Source organism: Falco biarmicus, chromosome 7 (assembly GCF_023638135.1).
Source record: "Falco biarmicus isolate bFalBia1 chromosome 7, bFalBia1.pri, whole genome shotgun sequence".
Taxonomy (NCBI): Eukaryota; Metazoa; Chordata; class Aves; order Falconiformes; family Falconidae; genus Falco; species Falco biarmicus.
This window is the reverse complement of record NC_079294.1, coordinates 21860973-21881849: the sequence shown is the minus strand read 5'-3', so window position 1 is coordinate 21881849 and position 20877 is coordinate 21860973. Positions and strand designations below refer to the sequence as shown.

The 20877-nt window shown below is 43.4% G+C and overlaps 1 protein-coding gene across 3 annotated transcripts in view; it reads left to right on the top strand.

Annotated features, from left to right (window-relative positions):
- LOC130153148 (deubiquitinase DESI2-like) overlaps positions 1-20877 on the top strand; it is a 58413-nt gene that overhangs the window by 29678 nt on the left and 7858 nt on the right. For all 3 annotated transcript variants that reach the window (XM_056347609.1, XM_056347607.1, XM_056347608.1), the window contains 3 exons: positions 7823-7895; positions 9195-9288; positions 10305-10446. In XM_056347609.1, coding sequence (XP_056203584.1) covers positions 7823-7895; positions 9195-9288; positions 10305-10446 — 309 coding nt within the window. The remainder of the gene's footprint in view (positions 1-7822; positions 7896-9194; positions 9289-10304; positions 10447-20877) is intronic.

Sequence of the window (20877 nt, the reverse complement as noted above, 5' to 3'; positions counted from 1 at the left end):
CAATTTAGGCAGCTAGTTGCCCTGTCTTTCCATTGGTAAGGCATATTCCCACTCAAGCTCTGAACCACAGGTCGGATGAGATTCACTGTCCCCGGAAGAGTCAATTGTATTTAATGCAGAGCGTGCTGGACCAGCTGTAGATAGCAGTCTACAAATGTGTATGGCTTGGGGCAAAAGATAACATAGTGGTACACTTCCTCCCAGATGTGGCTGCAGGAAGGAAGCTCTGCTCAGGACAGTGCCTGTCATCAGTGCAACCGGGTAGAAAGTAGAACAGTAATGGAGAAAGCAGAAAATTATAAGAGTGTTCAAGTAATACCAGTACATTGAGCCAGGACTTGTAGGATGAAGCTGTAAGTGGAAACACTGAAAGTATCCCATTCTCGCAGCTAAACTTGTTTATGATTTTTAATTAAGAATATCCTGAATACACCCAAAAGTTAACTGCTGAAATGCATAGTTTCCTTTCTGCAGTATGATTAATATTTTTTCTGGCCTGCTATTCTTCCATTAAAATCACATTGCGTCACAACATTGAAGCATAAGTAGATTTCAAACTCTCCCTCAGCATCATCATCAGTTTTTAATTCACACACAGCATTTTAGAAGCCACTGAAATAAGCTCTTTATGCTTCATGATTGCAAAGATTTTAGTGTTGGCTTATGCATCAGGCAATTTAGAAGCATATTATAATGTCTGAAAAGCCATGACAACCTCCAAAGGAATTTATCCTGAAGAGACAGCTAAGGAATGTATTTAGCACAACCTGAGAGGAGAATATTCTTTGCAGAGCAGAACCTGGCTGAAATGTAAGAGCTGCTGAGACAGAGTTGGCGGTTGCTGTCCTACAGGGGCTTGGCCTGCTGTTCCTCTGAAGGACGCAGTTGATCATCTTGCCGTGTGTCTCTTCTCTTAGCATTTGTGGGTTTGCATGAGGGAATGAGGAAATATGTTTAGCAGTATGAATTGTAAATTTCAGGTGGTCATTTTCCAGGAAATTCCTGGTCTATTAGAGTATATTAACCTGAAGGGTGAGGAACTGTCCTCTGTAGAAGCTCCTTCCATTCAAAACGCCCCAGAGCAGAGTCAGTTGTATGCCAAGAGGTCATTGTCTCTTTCTTTTTTTCTGGAATGTGACTGCTTCTCAAGATGCTTGTTCTTTGAGCCAGTTGTCCTGTCCCAGTTCAAATCTGAAGTGTCCTAGTCTGGTTCTGAATTGGGGTCCTTGTAGGCCCTGTATCCCTGATTTGTTAGAGCTACGTCAAGCCTTCTGGCTGCACTGAGGCAAGCTGCAGGTTTCTCAGTACTTGGATGCTCTCCTGGAAGAAAACCTGCAGTTCCTCAAGCTTTGATCAGTTCTGCCAGTTGGGTGGTTTGCAAATAGGCCAACGCCCACACTCTGGGAACTGTTTTTCTTGAAAGTTGCAAGTTATTGCCTATTGGAACTGGAGGCTGAGCCTGTTTGTAAACAGAGACTACTTACTGCAGTATTTTGTTTCCTTAACACTATCTGGCAATTTAAGTGAAAGTTAGCCAAAAGCCCCTGCTTTAGTCAGGTATGCTAATTGGATTTGGAGTGACTTGATGGGCTTCCACACCCTGGTCCAGTACTTGCAGATCGATAGCTTTTGCCAACAGTGAAGAAGACCTGACATAGGAGATGTTACTCCAGCCAGGAAGAGTCACATTCCCCATGTGCTGGAGTAAGGACCTACCCAGATAGCTTTTCCCAGGCATGAAGTACCAAAGACAGGTCTGTGTTATCACTCCTCAATACTCTTAAGCTGCTTTTTTAGTTGCGGGTCTGCCCACGTGCATTTAAATCCTTTCCTGCTTAATCTGTATTCACCGTATATTAGGAAAATAGCATTTTAGGCTTGCTGAATATACAAGCCTTGGACCTCTGGAGAACTGAGTGCAAGAGACAGGTCACATCTAAATGAGCTTGGGTCTCACCCAGTTGCTAAAGAAAACTTGCTAATAGCAGCTGTGCTGTATAATTTCATGTCATCCCACATGATAGTGAGTTTTTATTACTAGAGCTCCAGGCCAGAAGGGGTGAACAGCATAAGGACTGAGACATGTTGGCAGGACTGTGTGTGTACCTCGGGCTGTGGAGCGTAAGTGAGCGCTGCTGCAGCATGACTGACACGGGAAGCCCCCTGTCCCGCATGTCTGTAGTTGAGGTAAGGCTTCCTTCACTCCTGCAAGTATTACTCGGGGAATAAAGTCTGTGATCTGTTTTGAGCTGTATCTCTCCACCTCTGTCACCCCAAGAGTCTGAATCGCCATTTAGAAAAATGTACTGGGTGGAACTGAAACTCCTCTGAAGTTGCTGACTGTATAGCGCTGGGATTTTACTCGCTGGTTTCCTAAAGTGATGTTTTCTAGCTTTCCCCTCTAGTTTTGTCTTTTGTGCTCTCATATTTCACATCTGGATCAACACATCTCCGAAAATGCTGAGCTATTACTTTGATGTTCCCTGGCTGGTCTTCTGCATCAATCTGATGTTGCCTTTTGTGTTGAACTTTAACTTCGCAGAGGATTGTCCTGGTGTTTGAAATATGACCGATCAGTGCATTTATTAGTACGCACACTCTTCTGCATGTTTTCATGAGGCTGCCTAAGTAAGTTGACCCACAGGGGCCAAGCACTGCTAAGCCCAGGACAAAGCCTCTGGGAAAGACTTTACATAGTCTGTAAAGTCAGAGGTGTGAATAAATGCTCCTTGCCAGTCTGACTGCTTTCATGAAGCACACTAGTTAGCAGCTGGAGCCCTGGGTCCTCAAATCCACTTGGATTTGTTGAGCCAAGGGTCTCTTCTGCAGTAAACCAGCTCCTCCATCCTACAGAGAGGAGAATTCTCCGCAAAGGAGAGCTTGCTGTTACAGTGTGTGGCTTGGCCCTCAAAGAGGAAAGGATTAAAACCAAGCCCAAGCCCAAGTGGTAGGGCAGACAGTCTGTTATTTGACTTGTGTTGGCAGCAGAGTTCCATGAAGACAAGCAGAGGGTGAGGTGATTTGGCCATTTCCTTCAGTCCCTTAAGGTGTTCCTTGCTCACCAGCAGTGTCAGAGTATCACCTGTAACTCTCATCCTCCTTTACTTTTTTTTTTCCTTCATCCTAGAATCAAAGCTTTGCCAGTGGATTCACAGGGAAAAGGAAGTAATCTTACTGGATTATAAGCAGATGTGCTTTGAGAGGAGATATGGTTAAGTTAGTTACTGGTTTATCATCTGCACCAATTCTTGGTAAAGGTGTCTTGTTTAAGTAGTGTGTCTTCATACATGGACACCCGAGCAACCACACTAGGTCAGAGCAAAGCTCTGTCTAGCCTGGTATCCTGGCTCAGATGACAATTTTGTATGATACCTAGTGAAGAGTAGGAGAGCATGGCAAGGTTCTATGACACTGAGTACTCAGAGTTTGCAACTCTTTGCTGAAACCAGATTTATTTAGCAACTCCTGGTGGACTTCTTTTCTGTATGTTCACATAGATCATAAGGAAGGATGGAGTAGTGTCTGTTCAGTAGTGGATGGATCTTGTGGAGTGGAATATCCAGTCTGTACTGGGCTGATAAATGGAATATTGCTTAATGTGTTGGCTGCTCAGAGAAGGCAGTATCTGAGATACTCACAGAGGTGGTCTTGTCTCCAGCCTCTAGGGAGCTGGTTAGTTAAGCTGCTCAGCACAGCGATGCAGGAAAGGTTTTTGTGACATGCCATGGAAAATAATGGTCTGAAGTAGGGAGGTAAAAAGAAAGTGACAGAAATGTCTGTGTTATAGTATGATATTAATTGATGGTAGAAGTTAGTGGTTACACAGATGGGCCTCTTCTGTCTGGAAACCCATGTTTCTGGTAGGAGTTCTCAAAGTCCCAGGATGATATAATTTGCTAGTATCATGCCATCTGCTTCTCCATTCTGGACCTACCGAAAGCCTATCAATGTAATGAAGCTTTTTAGTTTCTTTCCTTTCTGGGATGTTGGAGCATTTTTCACTGTCCCAGTACAACTTTCACTTCTGCTGATTAACACAACTGACTCAAGAGTATCTCCCAGAATCTAAACTATCTTGCCAGATATTCTCTCTCTGAGCCAAAACAACCAGAAAATCAGGGAAGACTTGAACAAAACCTGGAAAATTTCAAATCCTACTTCATCAGGGACCTTCATTAAAAGCTCTTAACTGGTACACTACAAACTGTAAAAGCAAAGAGATTCTTCTCTGGGTTTGAATCTTGAGTCCTGGGCTACCTGCTGCTTTTGCGAAGCAGCTACAGTCTGGCTAGCTTTCCTCCCTGCCTCTCTTCACTTCTGAGTTATTCTGTCTGTGTTGAAGATGGAAATGAGACAGAATGCTCCAAGTCCTTCTGTGTAGGGTTTACAGCACGATTTTGCACGCAGCATGTAATGTAAGCATGAATCACAACTCCCTTTAAGATACTGCTGTATTCTATTCCCTGGCTTTTTCATCTCACTCAGAACAGGCTGCAGATTTTTGTTTTCAATCTAAGCAATATCCAATTTACTCTAGAGATGGGTATTTGCTGACTGTTTCTGCTGTTCAGAATTGCAACCTCCTTGGAAAACAAGGCCAGTTTGTGCATGTGTGTACAAACCTGGTTTCAAATCTGGCTTGGATTCTCTCTTCCAACTTAGCGAGTGACTGACATGTTCACTTTAGCATAGCTGCCTCCTGAGACAAGCCATGGGCTGTGCCAAAGTGCCGTGAGGCGTTCACTGCATGTTCAGTCACATACCCGAGGCAGATTCTGCAGCACCCTGGAGACAGGGGTGAGATGAGGACAGTAGCAGCCATGATTCAGAGCTGCTTTGCTTTTTGGTCTTGATAATACATCATATCAACATCGTATCAGCAGAACCAAGATGCAGATAACACCCTTGTGTTATTGAAGTTATCTGAAAGAAAGTACTAAACCAGTACAGCTGCTGTTCATTTCAAATTCAGGTATGGCTGAGGTTGTTGCAGCTTAGTCCATAATAGTTCATTAAAGGAATCCATACTGAAAAATACACCATTTAAATACAGAAATCTCCACGTGATGGTCATAATCCTACAACACGTGGTATCAGCCAGAGAAACACCTTTGCTTCTCTCTCCTTTCTCTTTGGTGGAGTCTCCTCATCACCTGTGTTTTCAGAGCTGTCCTGCAGCCTGGCTCCTGGCGTTGAGCAGGGTGGGTTTTGGGGGCTGTGGCTCCGTGCTGGGGACAAGAGTGGTTGGTGGACAGGGAAGGCTCGTGAACTGACAGTGCTCTGCATATATGAGGTGATCAGGTCTCAGTGCCTTACTTTTAACGTGTTAATCAAGGAGAAGGTTTTGGTTTTTCCTGCTTGTTTGTTTATTTGTTGTCTGGATCCAACATAAACTTTAAAATGGAAGAAAAAGCCATAGCTGCAAGCAGCTTTCAGTTTACTGTCATGTTTGAAATACAAAGCCTGATGCAGACCCGCCTCTGCAGATAGCCCTAACTTTGATAACTGGAAAGAGCATTTCTAATTTAAAAAGTCTCCCTTCTCTATCTGCTAGTTACTCCTCCAAGCAAAGCAGCTGGCATGACCTGGGCATCTTGTGCTTGTATTGTTGCTGTGAGACAATAGCTCAGCCTAAGGGAAGAAGACAACCTACTTACCATGTCCTCTGGGAGTTGTTACAATGGGTCTCTGCAAACCAGCGTTTCTGTGAAGCTTACTGAGACTGAGGAGTTAACCCATGAGATCTGGGAGATCAAGAACTGAACTGAGGGCTGTGTGTCTATGGGAGACAGGCTTCATTCTCCTTAGCAGATGTGACTGGTGTCATATGGGCTTCTGTATGCAGCCTCCACCTCTGTATCCTCTTCCCCAGTCAGAGCAGGGATGTTCCTGCCGCAGAGGACAGGGCAACAGAGAACTGTGGAGAGGGGCAGCAGAAGGCAAAGGCACATTGTGTCCCTAAATACCAGGCATGGTGTTCAGCAGAGGGTTCACTGCTAATGTGCTGTCTCAGCTGGCAGAGGTTCAGAGCTACCTGACCTAGCTCCAGTTCAGTGCTCTGACGTATCCTAAAAACAAGAGTTTGCATAATTCAAGTGAAGAGTTAAATGGAGGGTTATACAAGGTCTGAAGAGAGCAGTGGGCAGGGGTCCAGCTGAGGTCAAGTGGTTTGCTGCCCTCCTGCAGTAATACATTGTTTGTGATAACAAACCTCACAAAGAACAAGAAGCATCGCAGCATTTTCTGGAGGGAAAGGGAACTGCTGTACTGCCAGAGGCGAGCATTTTTGGGGATATGGTTTGAGGTATTAAGACTGGCCATACATTAAGTCAGGATCGGGACTGCACTTTTTGTATCAAAGCTATTGTGTTTTTCCACAGTAGCACTGGTCTTACGGAAAGCATTTCCAGGTAATTTACAGAGCTACTGCAGTCATCAAAAATACATAAGCAAGCAGTGCGAGGAAAGTAGATGGATTATGCCAGACCTCTGGTTACCTGACAGCAGAGCCGTTCTTACACCATGGCAGCACAGCGATGCCAGACACCAGGGAAGGTGCAGCTTATTCTGGCTCCGCCAGAACCAGCTACCAGACCAAAAAGAGAAATTTAGCTGAATGAAGCTACCATGTCCTTGTTCAGGGGCAAGGGAACAATGCTCGGTTTCCTTGCAGTGCTTGATTAAAATGCGAGTTTAGTTGCTCTGAGTTATTAGAGCTGCATCTTTACTGCACAGTAGCTGTAGGCAAACTGTAAATATACCAGGCATGGGCAGTTTCCACTCAGTGCCTGAAAGCATCATTTCTGTAGCAGCACAGCTCCGCAGCTAACCTAATAAATACTGGTGCTGAGCAGGGCTAATTATCTCCAGTGCAGTGCTGCCCTAGCATGGCTGTACGGCTTCCCGCTCCAGAATTAGCTTAGCTGGGGCTTGTTTGGGTGTCTGCACTGCCCTTCACGGTATGGTGGAAACAGGCCCTGAGCAGCGCTTGGTGGAGGAACATTGCATGCATGCACCAGACTGCAGTATTACTCTGCTCTTAATGTAATTGGGGAAGTGCTGGACTCCAGAGCAATGAAGTCACTTAATAGCTCTTCTTGAAAATTTGGTTTTGACTTTGGTGAAGTTGTGATCGCCTTGGACCTGATTTTGGAGCAGCAAGCCCTTGTCTCTTCTGAGAACAGTGCTTTATAGTATATGATGCCTCTGAGAAAAATATTGACTTGCATGCACTGTGTTTCTTTTGTTTTTTTCCCTATAAAGCAGTTACCAGTGTCGTACAGATAATTACCAATCATGCTTGTCTGACCTACAGAGGGAACGGACCTCTGTGTCTATGATCTCATTGCCTAAAACCAGCTTAATAAAAGGTAGATGGGAGGTGATGTAAAAAGGTGTGTGGAAAATGTTTGGGGATTCTCTAACTCAAGATTTTGAAGATCAGATAAGACAAGTGAATTGGTAAAACTGGCTCAGTGTCAGCTATTTAAGTGAAAGGATAGATAATCACACATCCTGTAGCAGCTGGGTTTATGCAGGTTCAGGTCCAGTTACGTCTTTATACACGTTTTAATGCCTTACGTGGAAAGGATCAGATGAGAATTTTTTGGAGACTTAATCCCAGCCAGCCATAATAAACACAGTGCCCACTTCTGTTGATCTGTAAGGAGTCTTGATTTGTTTGTTTCAAAATAATTTCAAAATCACTCTTCTCTTTAAGAGAAGTTGCCCTGAGAATGGAAGATGGGGGATATACCCCAGACCAAGATCGTGTATTTCTTTTCCACTAATGCTTCCAACTGTGGCTTTTCTCTTACTGTAGTATTGGATAAATGAATACACCTCCACCTTGGGGATTGGTGTCTTCCACTCTGGCATCGAGATCTACGGCAGAGGTATGAAGTATTTCCTTTTCACTACCTGCAGAACATGAGGACAACTGTATGGCTAGTTTGACACAGAAAAGCACCTTATACTTACAGCCTTTGGCAAAGAATATTTTGAGGAATGAAAAACTCATCCAGTTCTTTTTCCATAGTCCATTGTGGAGTCCATCAGGAGCTTGTGCAGTTCTGTCATGAATCATGTATTTTCAGCCTGTAACTGCAGGCTCTATAGCTTGTGCATGTGTGTGGCAGGAATGGCACACAGGAGGGACCAAGCGATGCTGGAAAGCCATTCTGCAGTGAAGAAGGGGGGGAGAACATGGGAGAAATGGCAGAGGGGGAAGAGAGGCAGATCAGTGGTTGTTTTGAGACCTGCATATGCACCTGCTAATTCCCTGTCAGGGTAAATCTGTTTTGCAGTAAAATGTCTATGCTCTGGAAGTCTTCAAATCTGGATTTCCAGATCTTGGAAACTGTTCTTTTGAAACAGCAGAGTTACAAGGAAAAGAAAATGTCATGTAAGACTTCTGAAATGGTCTGAATGGGGTTCAAGCTGATTAGAGCACCCATTGCAAAAGTTGCAGTCAAGGGATCTAGGAACAACAGCTGTAGCACAGTGAAGGACAGACTAGCATCACAGACTTCCCATTTCCTTCTTCAGCATTAAATGGGAATGACTCAAGCTATTCACTCATGGTATTTTTAGCCAGTGCCATGCAGTACAAAACACCTGAGGTGCCATGTTCCACCTTGAGCACAGAAGCTTTCACAGGCTGTGCGAGATGGCCTCTATGTCACTGTGAGGTCCATGGGCTGTGTGACATGGAGGGACCTCCTGGCTGGACCTGCGAGCTGAGGCAGCGGAGTTCAATCAGCTCAGCTCTCTGCAAAGAATTCCCATTCGCTGCCTGTAAATCCCTCTGGAAGAAGATTTGATTTCTCCCTACTCTAGAAAGGACTTTTTCCAGCTCAGTACCACCACTGACAGCCTCTCATAATTTATCTAGATGCCTCCACCACAGAATTTTCCACTGAGAGGAAGCCACCTGGATGGGCACAGAGACAGACTCAAGAGTTTTCCTGGTGCTGTGGGAAAGCAGTAGTGTTAGCATGGAGGGAAATTGCGAGGGCATCCTCAGGCTGATAGGTAACTGGACAGAGAAAACAGCTTTCAGCATCTGGCTGAAACAGATTTTGGCAATAGCCCAGCCCCTGGTGCTGATGCTGAGCCATGCAGACAGCTGCCATGGAGTTCTTCCTGACATTGCATTCATTCGATTACTCACAGTCTGTTTCTTTCCTTGTCAGAGTTTGCCTATGGAGGGCATCCCTACCCTTTCAGTGGGATTTTCGAGATCACACCTGGCAGTGCGGTAGAACTTGGAGAGACCTTTAAATTCAAGTAAGGGCACTTTTCTATATGTTCCCCTCTGCCCCAGGTGGCCATCGGTGCAGGGGGAGCAAGGAAACAAAAGTCCCCTGGTCCCCCTTTCCCTCTCCTCATAAGAACCTGCCCTGCAGCCTTTAGATGATCCCAGTTCAAAGGCAGCCCTGCAGGGATTTTAGAGCTGGGTAAAACAGCGTGTATACCTAACAGGGAACAGTGCTGAACTGTGTTTGGCAGGGCTTAAAAGCATGCTTACAAATGAGTGCAGTTCTCTTTTCCCATCCTCTTTGTTTTCTGTGCTCCTAGTTCCACCTGTCAGCAAGAATGGGAGTAACTGTGTGTTGCACAGAGGGAAAAATAAAACCAAGTCTTCTGATGAGTATCACCTACTTGTGAATACTGCACAGGGTACCAGAAGTAGTCTCCTGTGTTTATCGCTACGCTGCCACAGGGCACAGACCAGCCGTTAAAGGAGTCTGAGCGGATGCTGCATTAATGTGGTGTTCAAGGTGCTTAGACTGTGGGGCTGTGGGTCAAGGAACTGCCCATGGCAGGTGGGGCTCGACCTCCCCAGGCTGCCAGTTTATGTTGAAGGTTGTTGGAGACCTTTAGAAGAATGAGTGCTGCTGAGTTAAGACTGGGAGAAGTAATAGGCTTCTGCATAAAGTTTTCTGTCTGCTCCTTCCTGGCCCACACCATGGAAACCCTCTCAATCATGAAAAAAAATATCTCTGTCCTACTGGAAATTTCTGTCATGGGATGATGGGCAGAGTGAGAGCAGAGAATTCCCTGGTGGTGAGCAGGAAGCTCTTGGGGCTGTTGCCAGTGCTGTAACATGCTTTGTGGATAAGCTCTGGAGATACTACTGTGTCATTTTGTTAGGAGAGTTTCTGATAGCCCCAGATATGCATGTCCATATTTTAAGTGTGTCCTTCTTGCCAATGTCTGATCATTTCCTTCTCCCTGGGTATGTATCACTCTCTTCACTGTATCTTTCCATGTTTCCTGTTCTGTGTTTTGCTTTTAACTAGAGAATCCATTGCCTTGGGCACCACAGACTTCACAGAAGAGGACGTGGATAAGATTATGGAAGAACTGGGCAAGGAGTACAAAGGAAATGCGTACCACCTGATGCACAAGAATTGTAATCACTTCTCTGCTGCTCTGGCTGAGGTGGGCACAGCTACCTTTTTATTTTTTAATTTTTCTTCTGCTTCTAATCTGTAGTAGCACTCACAGAAAGGGAACTGGGGTCAGCACAGCCTGCCTGTCCAAAGCCCATAGTCAAATCTCCTGTCTCTGCCCTTGCTGTTTTTGGAAGCCCTTTGCCGTTGAAAGGGATGGGATCAGGAGGTGGAGATGCAGCAGGTTTATCGCACATTTGGTCTAAACTGTGTGGGAAATTAGGAGTGCCTGCATTTTGGTTCACTGAATAGGCACTGAGCAGGAATTGGAAGGACAGACCTGGCTAGCATGCAAATGTGCATCATTTTAAAAATAACAAACACAAATAACCTCACATGATCTGCAAAGGAATAAAAATGGCTTACCAGTGTTTTGCAAACAAAAATTTGCAGTATTTGTGAAGTGGGTGCCCCTTTTCCTTATTTAATGTGCACCATCCAAAACCCATTAAAAAAAAGTATTGATTTTCTCATAGATATATTTGGTTCTTATTAATTTTCATGTTCACAAACCCACTGTGAATTGTAACAGAGCTGTTATTTATCTTCAGAAGGAACTGAAGCACAGAGAAGTGCACACATTTATTCCAACTATCTGCTAATTTGGGATATTTGATTTTTGATTCCTGAATACCTGATTATTTCTGGGGGAAGCTTCCTGCCTCCTCACTCCTCAGACAAGATGTTTAAAGTGTGTTTTGGTTAAGGTGGGATTATTCAGCCCCTGTGTAAATCTGAATTCTGTAAATCTGATCTTGACCCAGTGCCAGAAAAAGACAAGAAAAGCACAAAATGGAAGTGACCGATAAAAAGTTTCTGTGCTTTCCATAGGTGTTTTATGGCAAACATGAGGAGACAATATAATTCTTCACAATAGAGTTCAACTGCTTTAACATTAGACTTTCTCTTTCTGGAGTCCTCATCCTCATTCATTACACATCTCTCACCTTTCTTCTTCACGTGGGGCAAGAGTCCTATGCCAATAACCTTTTTTACCACAAGCATCCATTTATCCCCCAAAAGGCCCATCACAGATCCCGAGTGAGATGAGATTCTGCAGAAAAAATACTGTATGATTTTGTAAGAAAATCCCCAGTGAATCCAAGATCCAGCAATTCATTTACAAGGGACCTGCTTAGGCTCTTAGCAAAACCAGTTCTCTCTTGGTTTTATCCTTGCTAATTATAGAAAGAGAAAATGACTGAGTTCTTTCTGTAAATGTTGGCAAACAAGGAAAGGAATTGTATTGGTACAAACAGAGAATGAAGTTTCAAACAGTACAGTGATCAAATCAATGTTAGCCATACTACTGTTCTGGAGTCAAATAATCAAACTACTACAACAGAAAACGGGAACTTTAAAAGTTATGAAGGAAACCAAGGAGAAAGCTGTGTGATCATTAGCAAAAGCTAAAAAAACCCAAACCCCCTTTACCTGCAGCAGTGAAATAAGGCCATTGCTTATTTATTATGTACTTTGATATGTAAAATTTGTCTCATGTCCAAGACAAGCTCAAAGCCATCCTTCCTTGATTCTGCTGCTACACATTAGTGAACTCTCACTGCCCCTTCCTTGTCCAACCTGCCAAACACAAGTCAAATAAGAGATCTTAATAAACTAGATCATTTTAAATTTTGCGTTCAACATGCCTTCAGTGAACATCTTTACCAGAGTGGAATTTAGGTTTAAGTTTTCCAGCAAGAACTTTCTTGGTGGATTCTGTGTGCTCATTCACTGCCCCATAACCTGTCCTGATAATAAAACAAAAGCCTAAATGGCTAGTTCTGACACTTCTGCTCCCAGGAGCAGAATTTATGCAGGATTTAGGTCAGTCTAAGTAAATCCTTCGTAGGCAAGCAGCTCTTCACACGTGCCTGGGTTTATCACCCCTCTCTAAATTATTACAAATGCATCACCAGAGGATGTGGTGCTTCAGCCCAAGGAGCAGAAGGCCCTGGATGGTCTCTAGCATCAAGTTACAGCAAATGGGAGCTGAAATTCATAAAGAAATAGCTGATGACACTAAGCAAAAGTCCTAGCGATTCAACATACCTCAGTCAGCAACATAAGAAATGCACGTGGCTGCCTTATGACAGATTTCTCCATCCTTTCAGGTAAACAGAGTAATTTGGCAATCACTGTGTTTCAGAGCTGGGTGAGAAGTAGCACAGTTTATCTTGGGACACTTCTAACCTCTTGGAGGAAAGACTAATTGAAATCTGCTGAGACAAAACCTGCTTGAACTGAAAGCAATGAAAGGTTCTATTCTCGTTTCCGAACATCTGAATGCTTGCTTAACTTTACAGCCTTAGTGGTTTTTGTTTTTCCTTTCCTGCTGTAGTTCCCATTAAAACAAGACAAACCAAACATCACCACATTAGGAAGCTCCAGGCCTTACCATATAGAGCTATAAGATGCAGCCTTATAGTGTGCAGAACGTGTGGGCTACGTGATGAGTGGCTCTCAAGACTGTGTAGGTATGGCTCACCGTAAAGGGCAGAAAACAGAACTGATATTTGTGCCCTAAACCCAATTCTGAGATGAGTCAGTTTAGTGTTTGTATTGCCCTTTCCTTCAGACTCTTCATCTGTGAAGCAGCAATAATAATAATTAACATCTATTTATGCATAGCTGTGTTATTTGGCAGTTAAAGTCAGGAAACTGGATAAAGTATTCAAAGAATTAGAAGAAAAGATGTAGACATTTTCTTTAACAGAATGAAACTGCTTACTGGAACTGGGATTTAACTCCAGCCACGCAAAAAGCAGCCAAGGATTTTGAGTGAGTATAAATTCTCCATCTCTGTTGCTGTAGCCCAGCTGAAAGGTGATGCTATCAGTACCACAATGCCTTTTCACCGCAGAGGGGCATCAGGGTGGAGCGTAATTTTTAGCATGAAAGATGGAATGCCCAGCTTTGCTCCCTACAGCGCTTTAGACCTTTCTGCTTATGGGCATAAGCAGTTGTGGTGAGTTCAGGAGATGGTTGTTCTGAGCCTCCTGGGTAGAGCCAGGCAAGCTCTGTGCCTAAGTATCCACTTTTGTGTGCCGAGTTATTTGCTTCCTTCAAAAAGGGTTCTGAAATCTTATAGTGACAGCTTTTTTATCTGCCAAGGCTAATTAGCTGATTTATGTCTTGTATTGTTTCTGTATCAGCAAGCTAGAGCTCTATAGCTCTGTGGCAATGTACAAGTTAATGTGTCTACACAAGTCTGTCTGGCAGGCCTTGAAATCTGGCTGTACAGCCATGTGTAGCTGCATTTGACTGCCTTAATTTCTTCATCTGGCTGTGGGCTTGCTAATTAGTATCCATACAGATGTTGCCCTGGTGGCTGGGCCATGGGTTGGGAGGATACCATCTGGTCATACAGACTGAGGGCAGATGCAGCCACGTGTCCTGCTGGCTGAGGTCGTGATTCTGCAGAGGGAATGGGAAGGAGGTACAATGGCTGGTTCTCCCTCCCAGGTCAGCTTTCTCAGGATCACACTGTGAGATGACGGCTGCATGTCCATTGCTAGGACCTGTAAGCCACGTTTCCCATCCACAGAAGTTCTGCTGAAGCCACAGGAGTCGGGCTGTATCTTCAAATTTTTGTTTTCTTGCCCTTCACTAGTGTTTTCTCAGCAAATAGAACGTCCATTCTGAAATCTTCTGTCTACATCCGTTTACGAATGATTTTTCTGTCAGATTCCTGTTTAATACTATGATGCCTCAGGTCCCACCATGGTAAATGGTAACTTACCTTTAACAGTTCTATGCAGGCTGGCTGCTAATGGTTAGGGGCACACCCAGCCCCTACGGTCATGACTCTGCTATTTGGCCATGCATCTTGAAAAATCTTTAGACTGTAGCAAGTCCGGTACAGGCAGATAAGTTCTACTTAACCACCTATCTACTTAACAATCTATCTACCTCTAGAAAAACTCACTTTGCAGTGCGATTGCAGCCTAATTGCTTGCTGCTGTGGCATTGACCCTCTCCCTACAATGCCATGCATCTCTTCTGAGCCTTGTGATCTTCCTGCCCACATTCACTTGTAAGCTGCAAGGGGCTTTGTTACTCCCTCATTGGCACTTAGATCTCAATTTTCCTTACTCCACACTGCAGACTGCCAAGCATATTCATACTTGCTCGAGACTTAGATCTCTCCCCGCTTTGCTAGTTCCCTCTGGACTTCTAATGAGCAGCTACTGGATCAAAGAGGCATGGCTGTGTCTACTCACAAAGCAGCTCCTGTGGAAAGAAAACAGATAATGCCCCGGTTTCAGCAGCAGCGGTTCAGACTTTATCTTCTCCAATGCCATTTCATGGCAGCCTTCTCAGTAAGTGATTCAGTGAACATGCTGCATGATCAGGAGTCTTTTCCTGTGGATTTCCTGAGAAATTCTTCTTCAGCAGGGAACTTTGGGTTATTTAAGAAGTGAAGAACTACCAGAGAGCAAAAGTCTCTGCCTAATAAGTGCCGCATACCATCTTAATTAGTTTTGAAGGAAGTTCTGATGTGAAGCTGGGCAGAATTTCCTAGTGGAGAGTCATGACAAAGAAATCAGATGCACTCCCTGTGCATGTGCCCAGCTTCAATTTAAGGTTGCTGGTACACACACCACTTCTTAATACCCCTTTGCCTTTACCCTCACCATCTATGTTGGTGTGGGAAGGTGAGGGAGCTTGCTCTAAGCAGTGAAAATCTAGTTAGGGTTGCCTCAGCAACTCTGAATCCTGCAACGTGGTCCCACAACATCTGCATTTACAAACCACTTAAGCAAATTTTTTCTGGGTTAAAATGAAGAAGTTCATCAAACTGGGATTAGCAATTTGCCTACCAGAAGCTTATTCCTTTCATGTTGCTTATGTTGACAGTCCCCCAAATCAAGGAGTATCAGGACCATGCTCTCTGAATAAACTGTCCAGGAGGATGTGCAATCCTTTTGGGGGACTTATGCCTGCAATTTCTGCAAAGAAAAACCAGTCAGGCCATTGTTGCAACGGAGGGAAGACACAGTCACTCAATATGAGTGATCAGCAGACTTCGTTTATTGTACCTTACAGTCACCTTTTATGCCTTCTTATAATTAGCTCATACATATTACAAACGTTAAGCTCATTATTGGTTAGTTGCCTAAATACCAAGCCCGCCCCTAGTTTCTCTTCTGTAGTTTTCTGTTCCCACCTGCAACATTCTTTTCCCACCAAAATCTTCCTGTTATTGTGTAACAAGGACAGCCAAAGACAGTGTATTTTGCTTTACTTCAGATAAGCTGAGAGCGATGCGCATTTTTGTCCAGCCAGCTGGACTATGTCTATGTGACCCTTTTCAGCTAGCCAGTTATCCACAATGCCATCAGCAGCAGATCCCAAACTTCCCATCCTGTTCTGAGCTTATGTGCCTTTCTGTGTGTCGGTACTCCAGGTGGGTAATGCTGCTGGCAAACAGCAGGGATTCTAGCATTCCAATGAGATTATGCATGCATGGGGAATTCAGTTAGGACCATGTCAATATTGGGTAAAGCCCTTCTGTTTGATCATCTGTTGTTAAGTCACTATGTTCCTAACAATCCCCCATGTATACTTACAGCAATACGTTCAAATGGCCCTTCAAGGAATTGCAAAATATTTATGTTCTTTATGAGTTGTCCTGGCTGATAAAAGAGGCTGTTTAAACTCTGCCAGATGGAAAAAATACTGGCTTTTGAATATTAGAAAAACCTTTTAAAACAAAAAGAAAAGCTAAAATAATTAATCCTTTCCATAATGCCATTTATCGAATTTCCTGGTTTTTCAGAACAATGAGAAGTGAAATAGCAAAAGGACAAAAGTTACAAACTGCTGTAAAGCAGACACAAAGGAAGAGCAATACATTTCTGGTTCCAGGAAAAAGCCAAACTTAAAGTCATTCCTGGGCTCTAAGTTCTCCTACAAGGACCCGCAGGTTTGAGGTCCCAATGATGCCACTGCTTTGCAGGAGCACTCGTCACTGCAGCAGCGGGCCACAAGGAAATGTGCCATGAGACGCCAAGAAAGACATGCAGTTACATGCTTCACTGCCAAGACTGTTCTTTGGACATAGATAAAGGTAGCTGAATGTAGATACAGGGAATTGTGAAACTGCTGTCACAGGGCTTTTTTCAATGCAAGAGCATAGCTCATGGTTGCCCTGCAAGTCTGCAATACAATTTGGACTTGTGGAAGGCAGATAATAGGCAAGGCAAAAGCATACTTGGCACAGCTTGTACCCCTAAATACACATGAAGGTGAAATATTGACTGCCAGGGCTTCAAGTACAGGCATATAAGAATATGAGCCCTACGGATGGTGAGGTGTATGGTGAGTGTACAGCATCTGAGGACAGCTTCTTTAGAGAAGATAGCGATAGCTAGAGGATCAGAAGGAGAATAAAGGTTTTCTGCTTCAAGGTTCTTCTCCAATCTGGTGATATTCCTGTGTTGAGTGTAAGGACCAAACTATGTCGCTGCAGCTTAAAGACACTGAAAAAGCTTTTGCTGCTTAGCCCATTCACAAACAGAAGATGACTCACTCCACTTCCCACCAGCAATTTTCCATGCTTCTGAAGTTTCCTGTCTAAGATAAGCTATGGAGCTCTGTTCTTACCAGAGTGATGACAGTTGCTACAGTATGTCTCAGGAAAGGGCAAACCAGCATGGGAAGAGAGAAAAACACCTTTGAATCAGCACCAGAAATGGAAGATAAGTGGAATGACTCAAGGGAATCATTCCTTCTCCTTTCGTTAATGTGATTACTGCCAAGCAACTGGAATGATCCCTATTTAAGGAAACTCTTCAGCACCTTGCTATAGGGCATATGACACATAATTATCAAAGAGGTGTGGCTTCTGAGCACCAGGGAAGATCTTTTATTCCCCAGTAGCCTTACCAGTGGTGGAATCGCAGTAAAGTTAGTGGGTCTTACGGGCCCTTTTGTTAAGATATGAAGTTGATGCTCATCATAATTAGGAAATTAATTGAGAAGCATTGATCTGATTAACCTTAAAAATTGTTGATGTTGGAACTTTACCTGAGGACAGCTGTGACAGAAGATTTTATTTTTTTATCATGTATTTCCTCCCTCCTCTTGAAAGGGAAATGATTTCTTTCTGATTTGTATGTGTAATTTAATGCCAGAAAAGATCAAACCCCTCTATATTTCATAGCAGTTTCTCAGCCTGGAGTTATTTATCTGTCTTGCTGTAAAACTACCCTAGGGTGTTTTTTTTGTTGGTTGTTTTTTTTGTTTTGTTTTTTTTTTTTTGTTAAAAAGAAGGATGCAGGAGAAGGCTGAGTGTGTGTTAGCAGGACCTATTTGTATCTTTAAGAGTATGGTCCGAGAATCAGCAGTAGTTCCTGGGACAAATCTGGCTTAGAAACACCTGAATGGTCTGTTACGAATTCCCCCGGAGTCAAGGAAAGCAGAATTTAGCCACATGACTGAGGGATGATGAAGCACAGTTAAACATCCCTGTTTGCCCAAATTATCACGTCTTTCCCTTATACCCAGAGAAATCTATTAAAAAAGACTAGAATCAACCGTGAATTCAGTGTGCATGGTTCACATCCACATGTGATCATTCTTCAGAAAGCTCTTCCAGGGTCATTTGGATCTAAGGAATTAAAAAAGCTTCAGGGAAACAGACTGGTATCCCTTTATCCAGCTTCTTTTTGTACCCATTGATCCTTTTTGCCTCTTTATATTCCTTTAAATATTAAGGAATCTGTTTCCTTATTGCTCAGCATTTCTTGTTGCAAAGGATTGGATCCAGGGGACAGTGCTCAGGGATGCCATCTGAGTAAATGGCTAAAATTTGAACTAATTATTGGAGTTGAACTAGGATTTTCCTAGTTGACCTAGGATTTTCGGAGTAAAACATGTCATCAAAAGCAGAGCCTTTTAGAGGGATCTGATAGTTTTATTAAAACTTCTGCTAGGATATTTTGTGGGTTCAAACAGAACCTCTGGCTGGTGAGACATACTCATCTGCAAGTAACTGAGAACATCCTGGATAAAGAGAAGCTTGCTGAAGTGTGGGAGAGCAAGCTGGACTAAAGATTTATTTACCTTTTCTGCTATATTTAGCAAAAATTCTCCTGAAGATCAGCCACAAGACATTCTTAGGCAGGGACTCCCTCATCCTCTCCTGTGGAAACAGTCCTACTTTAAATATTTACATAAACAGGGAGATAACACAATTCAGCCGAAGAGAGAATTTGTGTGCTTGTGGTTTCAAAAGCTCATTTTGAAGTTGTAAAATTTGCAGAAGTTTCCAGAGAGAGAAAATTATTTTGGGGAGCTGGGGGTCTTGTTCTTGGGCTGAAGGGGCCTTGGAAAATACACCTGAGGTTAATGAGGTGAGCTTGGCCTATTGTTTGTTGACATGGGAGGAGAAGAGAGTCTCCTAAGCATCTGAGGTGGCTTAGGTCAGCCTTGCAAAATTCTTTAGCATCCTAGATGAGGCTGGCTCCTACAAAGCAGAGGTAATGGACTCTGTCACAACTGAATGCTGTGTAGTCAGTCTTACAGCTGCAGAGCTGCAGTGCTCAACCTGGGAGGTAAATAGCTCCCAGTCTCCTGAAGTCAGGAAGACTCTCTCAAGTCAGCCTAAAAGGATGGTCTCCAATAGGAAATACCTTGAAGATTAACAGATGGAGTCTGCACAGTGAATCCTGCAACCTGATGGTTTCAGAGGACTGCAGTAGGCATTGATGCTGACACCACCGTGATATTACTAAACCTGCATGCTAGATGGAATGGAAATGCTTGGTGAAGCCACATAGCCTGAATCTCCCTGGGAGGCAGGGGATGATCTTGGTGCAGTTAGGCTTGCTTGCCTGTGGATTACATCTAGGTGGGATGCTAGGGCTTCTCGTCCCTTTCCTTCGTAATATTGCTAAAGATCCGTCCCACTGATAGTAGCAGGGGGAGGCTTTGTCCTTGCATAACAGTGTGACTAGCAGGAAATACCCATCTCTCCTGACTGAAGTACGGTGTAAGATATTTCTGTGACTGGCTTTGGAGCTTTGTCTGATGTATACTTCCCTGATGGCGTGGCTGTCTTGGTTGTCCTTTGCCAATGTGGCTGGAGCTTTGGTAGAACAGAGGCATCTTACTTTAATGGTACAGGGTGTGGAGCTGTGCTGAAGTGACAGGAGATAATAGTGCATATTCTTTTATCTCTGTCTGTTCAGCTGTCCTTTTTCAGCCAAGGCAAAGCTGACAGCATATAAGAAACTTGCATCAGAACCCTGCTTTTCTTAGAGGAGCTTGACTTTTAGCAAATTCTTTGAAAAAGGCAGATTTGCTGAATCATGGACCAAATGAGAGCAGTTTTTTAAGCACCAGTGAATAATTCAAGCTTGAAGCTTTTCAGGTCCATCCCCAGCCACATATGAGTTCTCACTATGACGTTATTAAAAAATAGGAAGCTTTCCTTAGCCTGAAAGCTATCGGAGAGAAAGGATTAAACACCAGAGAAGGGAGCTTCAGGTGGCATTTGAGTCGCAGTCAGAAGCGGCAGAAGCTTTTATAAACCAGTCTTCAGCAGATCCTAAGTAGACAAGTAAAACTCAGGTTTGCCTTAGTCAATGGTTGCTTTTCAGTTGCCTCTGTTGTAGAGGACGAGATCGCCGTTTCGTTGTGTAAAAGCCTACCTGTGATTCTGATAATGGCAGGGGACACAATGCTCCCAACAGACAGAAAAGAGAGAAGGAAACGAACAAACAAACAAACAAAAAATCCCCAACAACCACGGGACATGAAAGAACATTAGGAAAGCTTTATTTTCTGGCACCTGAGCTAGTCCTCACTGAAGACTGTGGAAAGACTTGCTTCACTGCAGCAGCCTTTGAACGTTTAGCTCTATGGAGAACAGGCTGTGTTTGTTTTCTCATTTCTAACCAACCATGTATGTTTAGAAGAAGTTTATTAGTAAAGATGTCCTGCACCCATAAATTTATCCTTATGGTTTCAGATGAATGCTTTTTTTTCTTTTGTTTCTGCCCAAATGTATGCACAATTTTGACTGCATGCAGTTAATAAATATTGCATTGCAGATGTGGCTTCTCTGCAGTGGTAAAATGAGATTTCTAGGTGTAGATTGTGTAGTTGTTTACATTTATAAAGTATTTGCGAAGTCAATAGAATGAAGGCTGCTATAAAAGTATAAACTTTTTTTTCTGTTGTTAACCCTTCTAGCCTTGCTATCCTGCATGAGTCCTGTAGTCCAACAAAAAGGATTAGTGGGTAACTCTTACATGCACCTTTCAGGTCTCAGTCCATCTTCTTTTCCTTATCTATCTATTTTGCGGAGGAATAGTATGAGATGCCAAGTAAAAGATTAAATGTGATGATATTATCAAGAGTAAATTCGAAAAAAAAAAATATCTTAAGATGTCTGGGGCTGGTGTAAGTG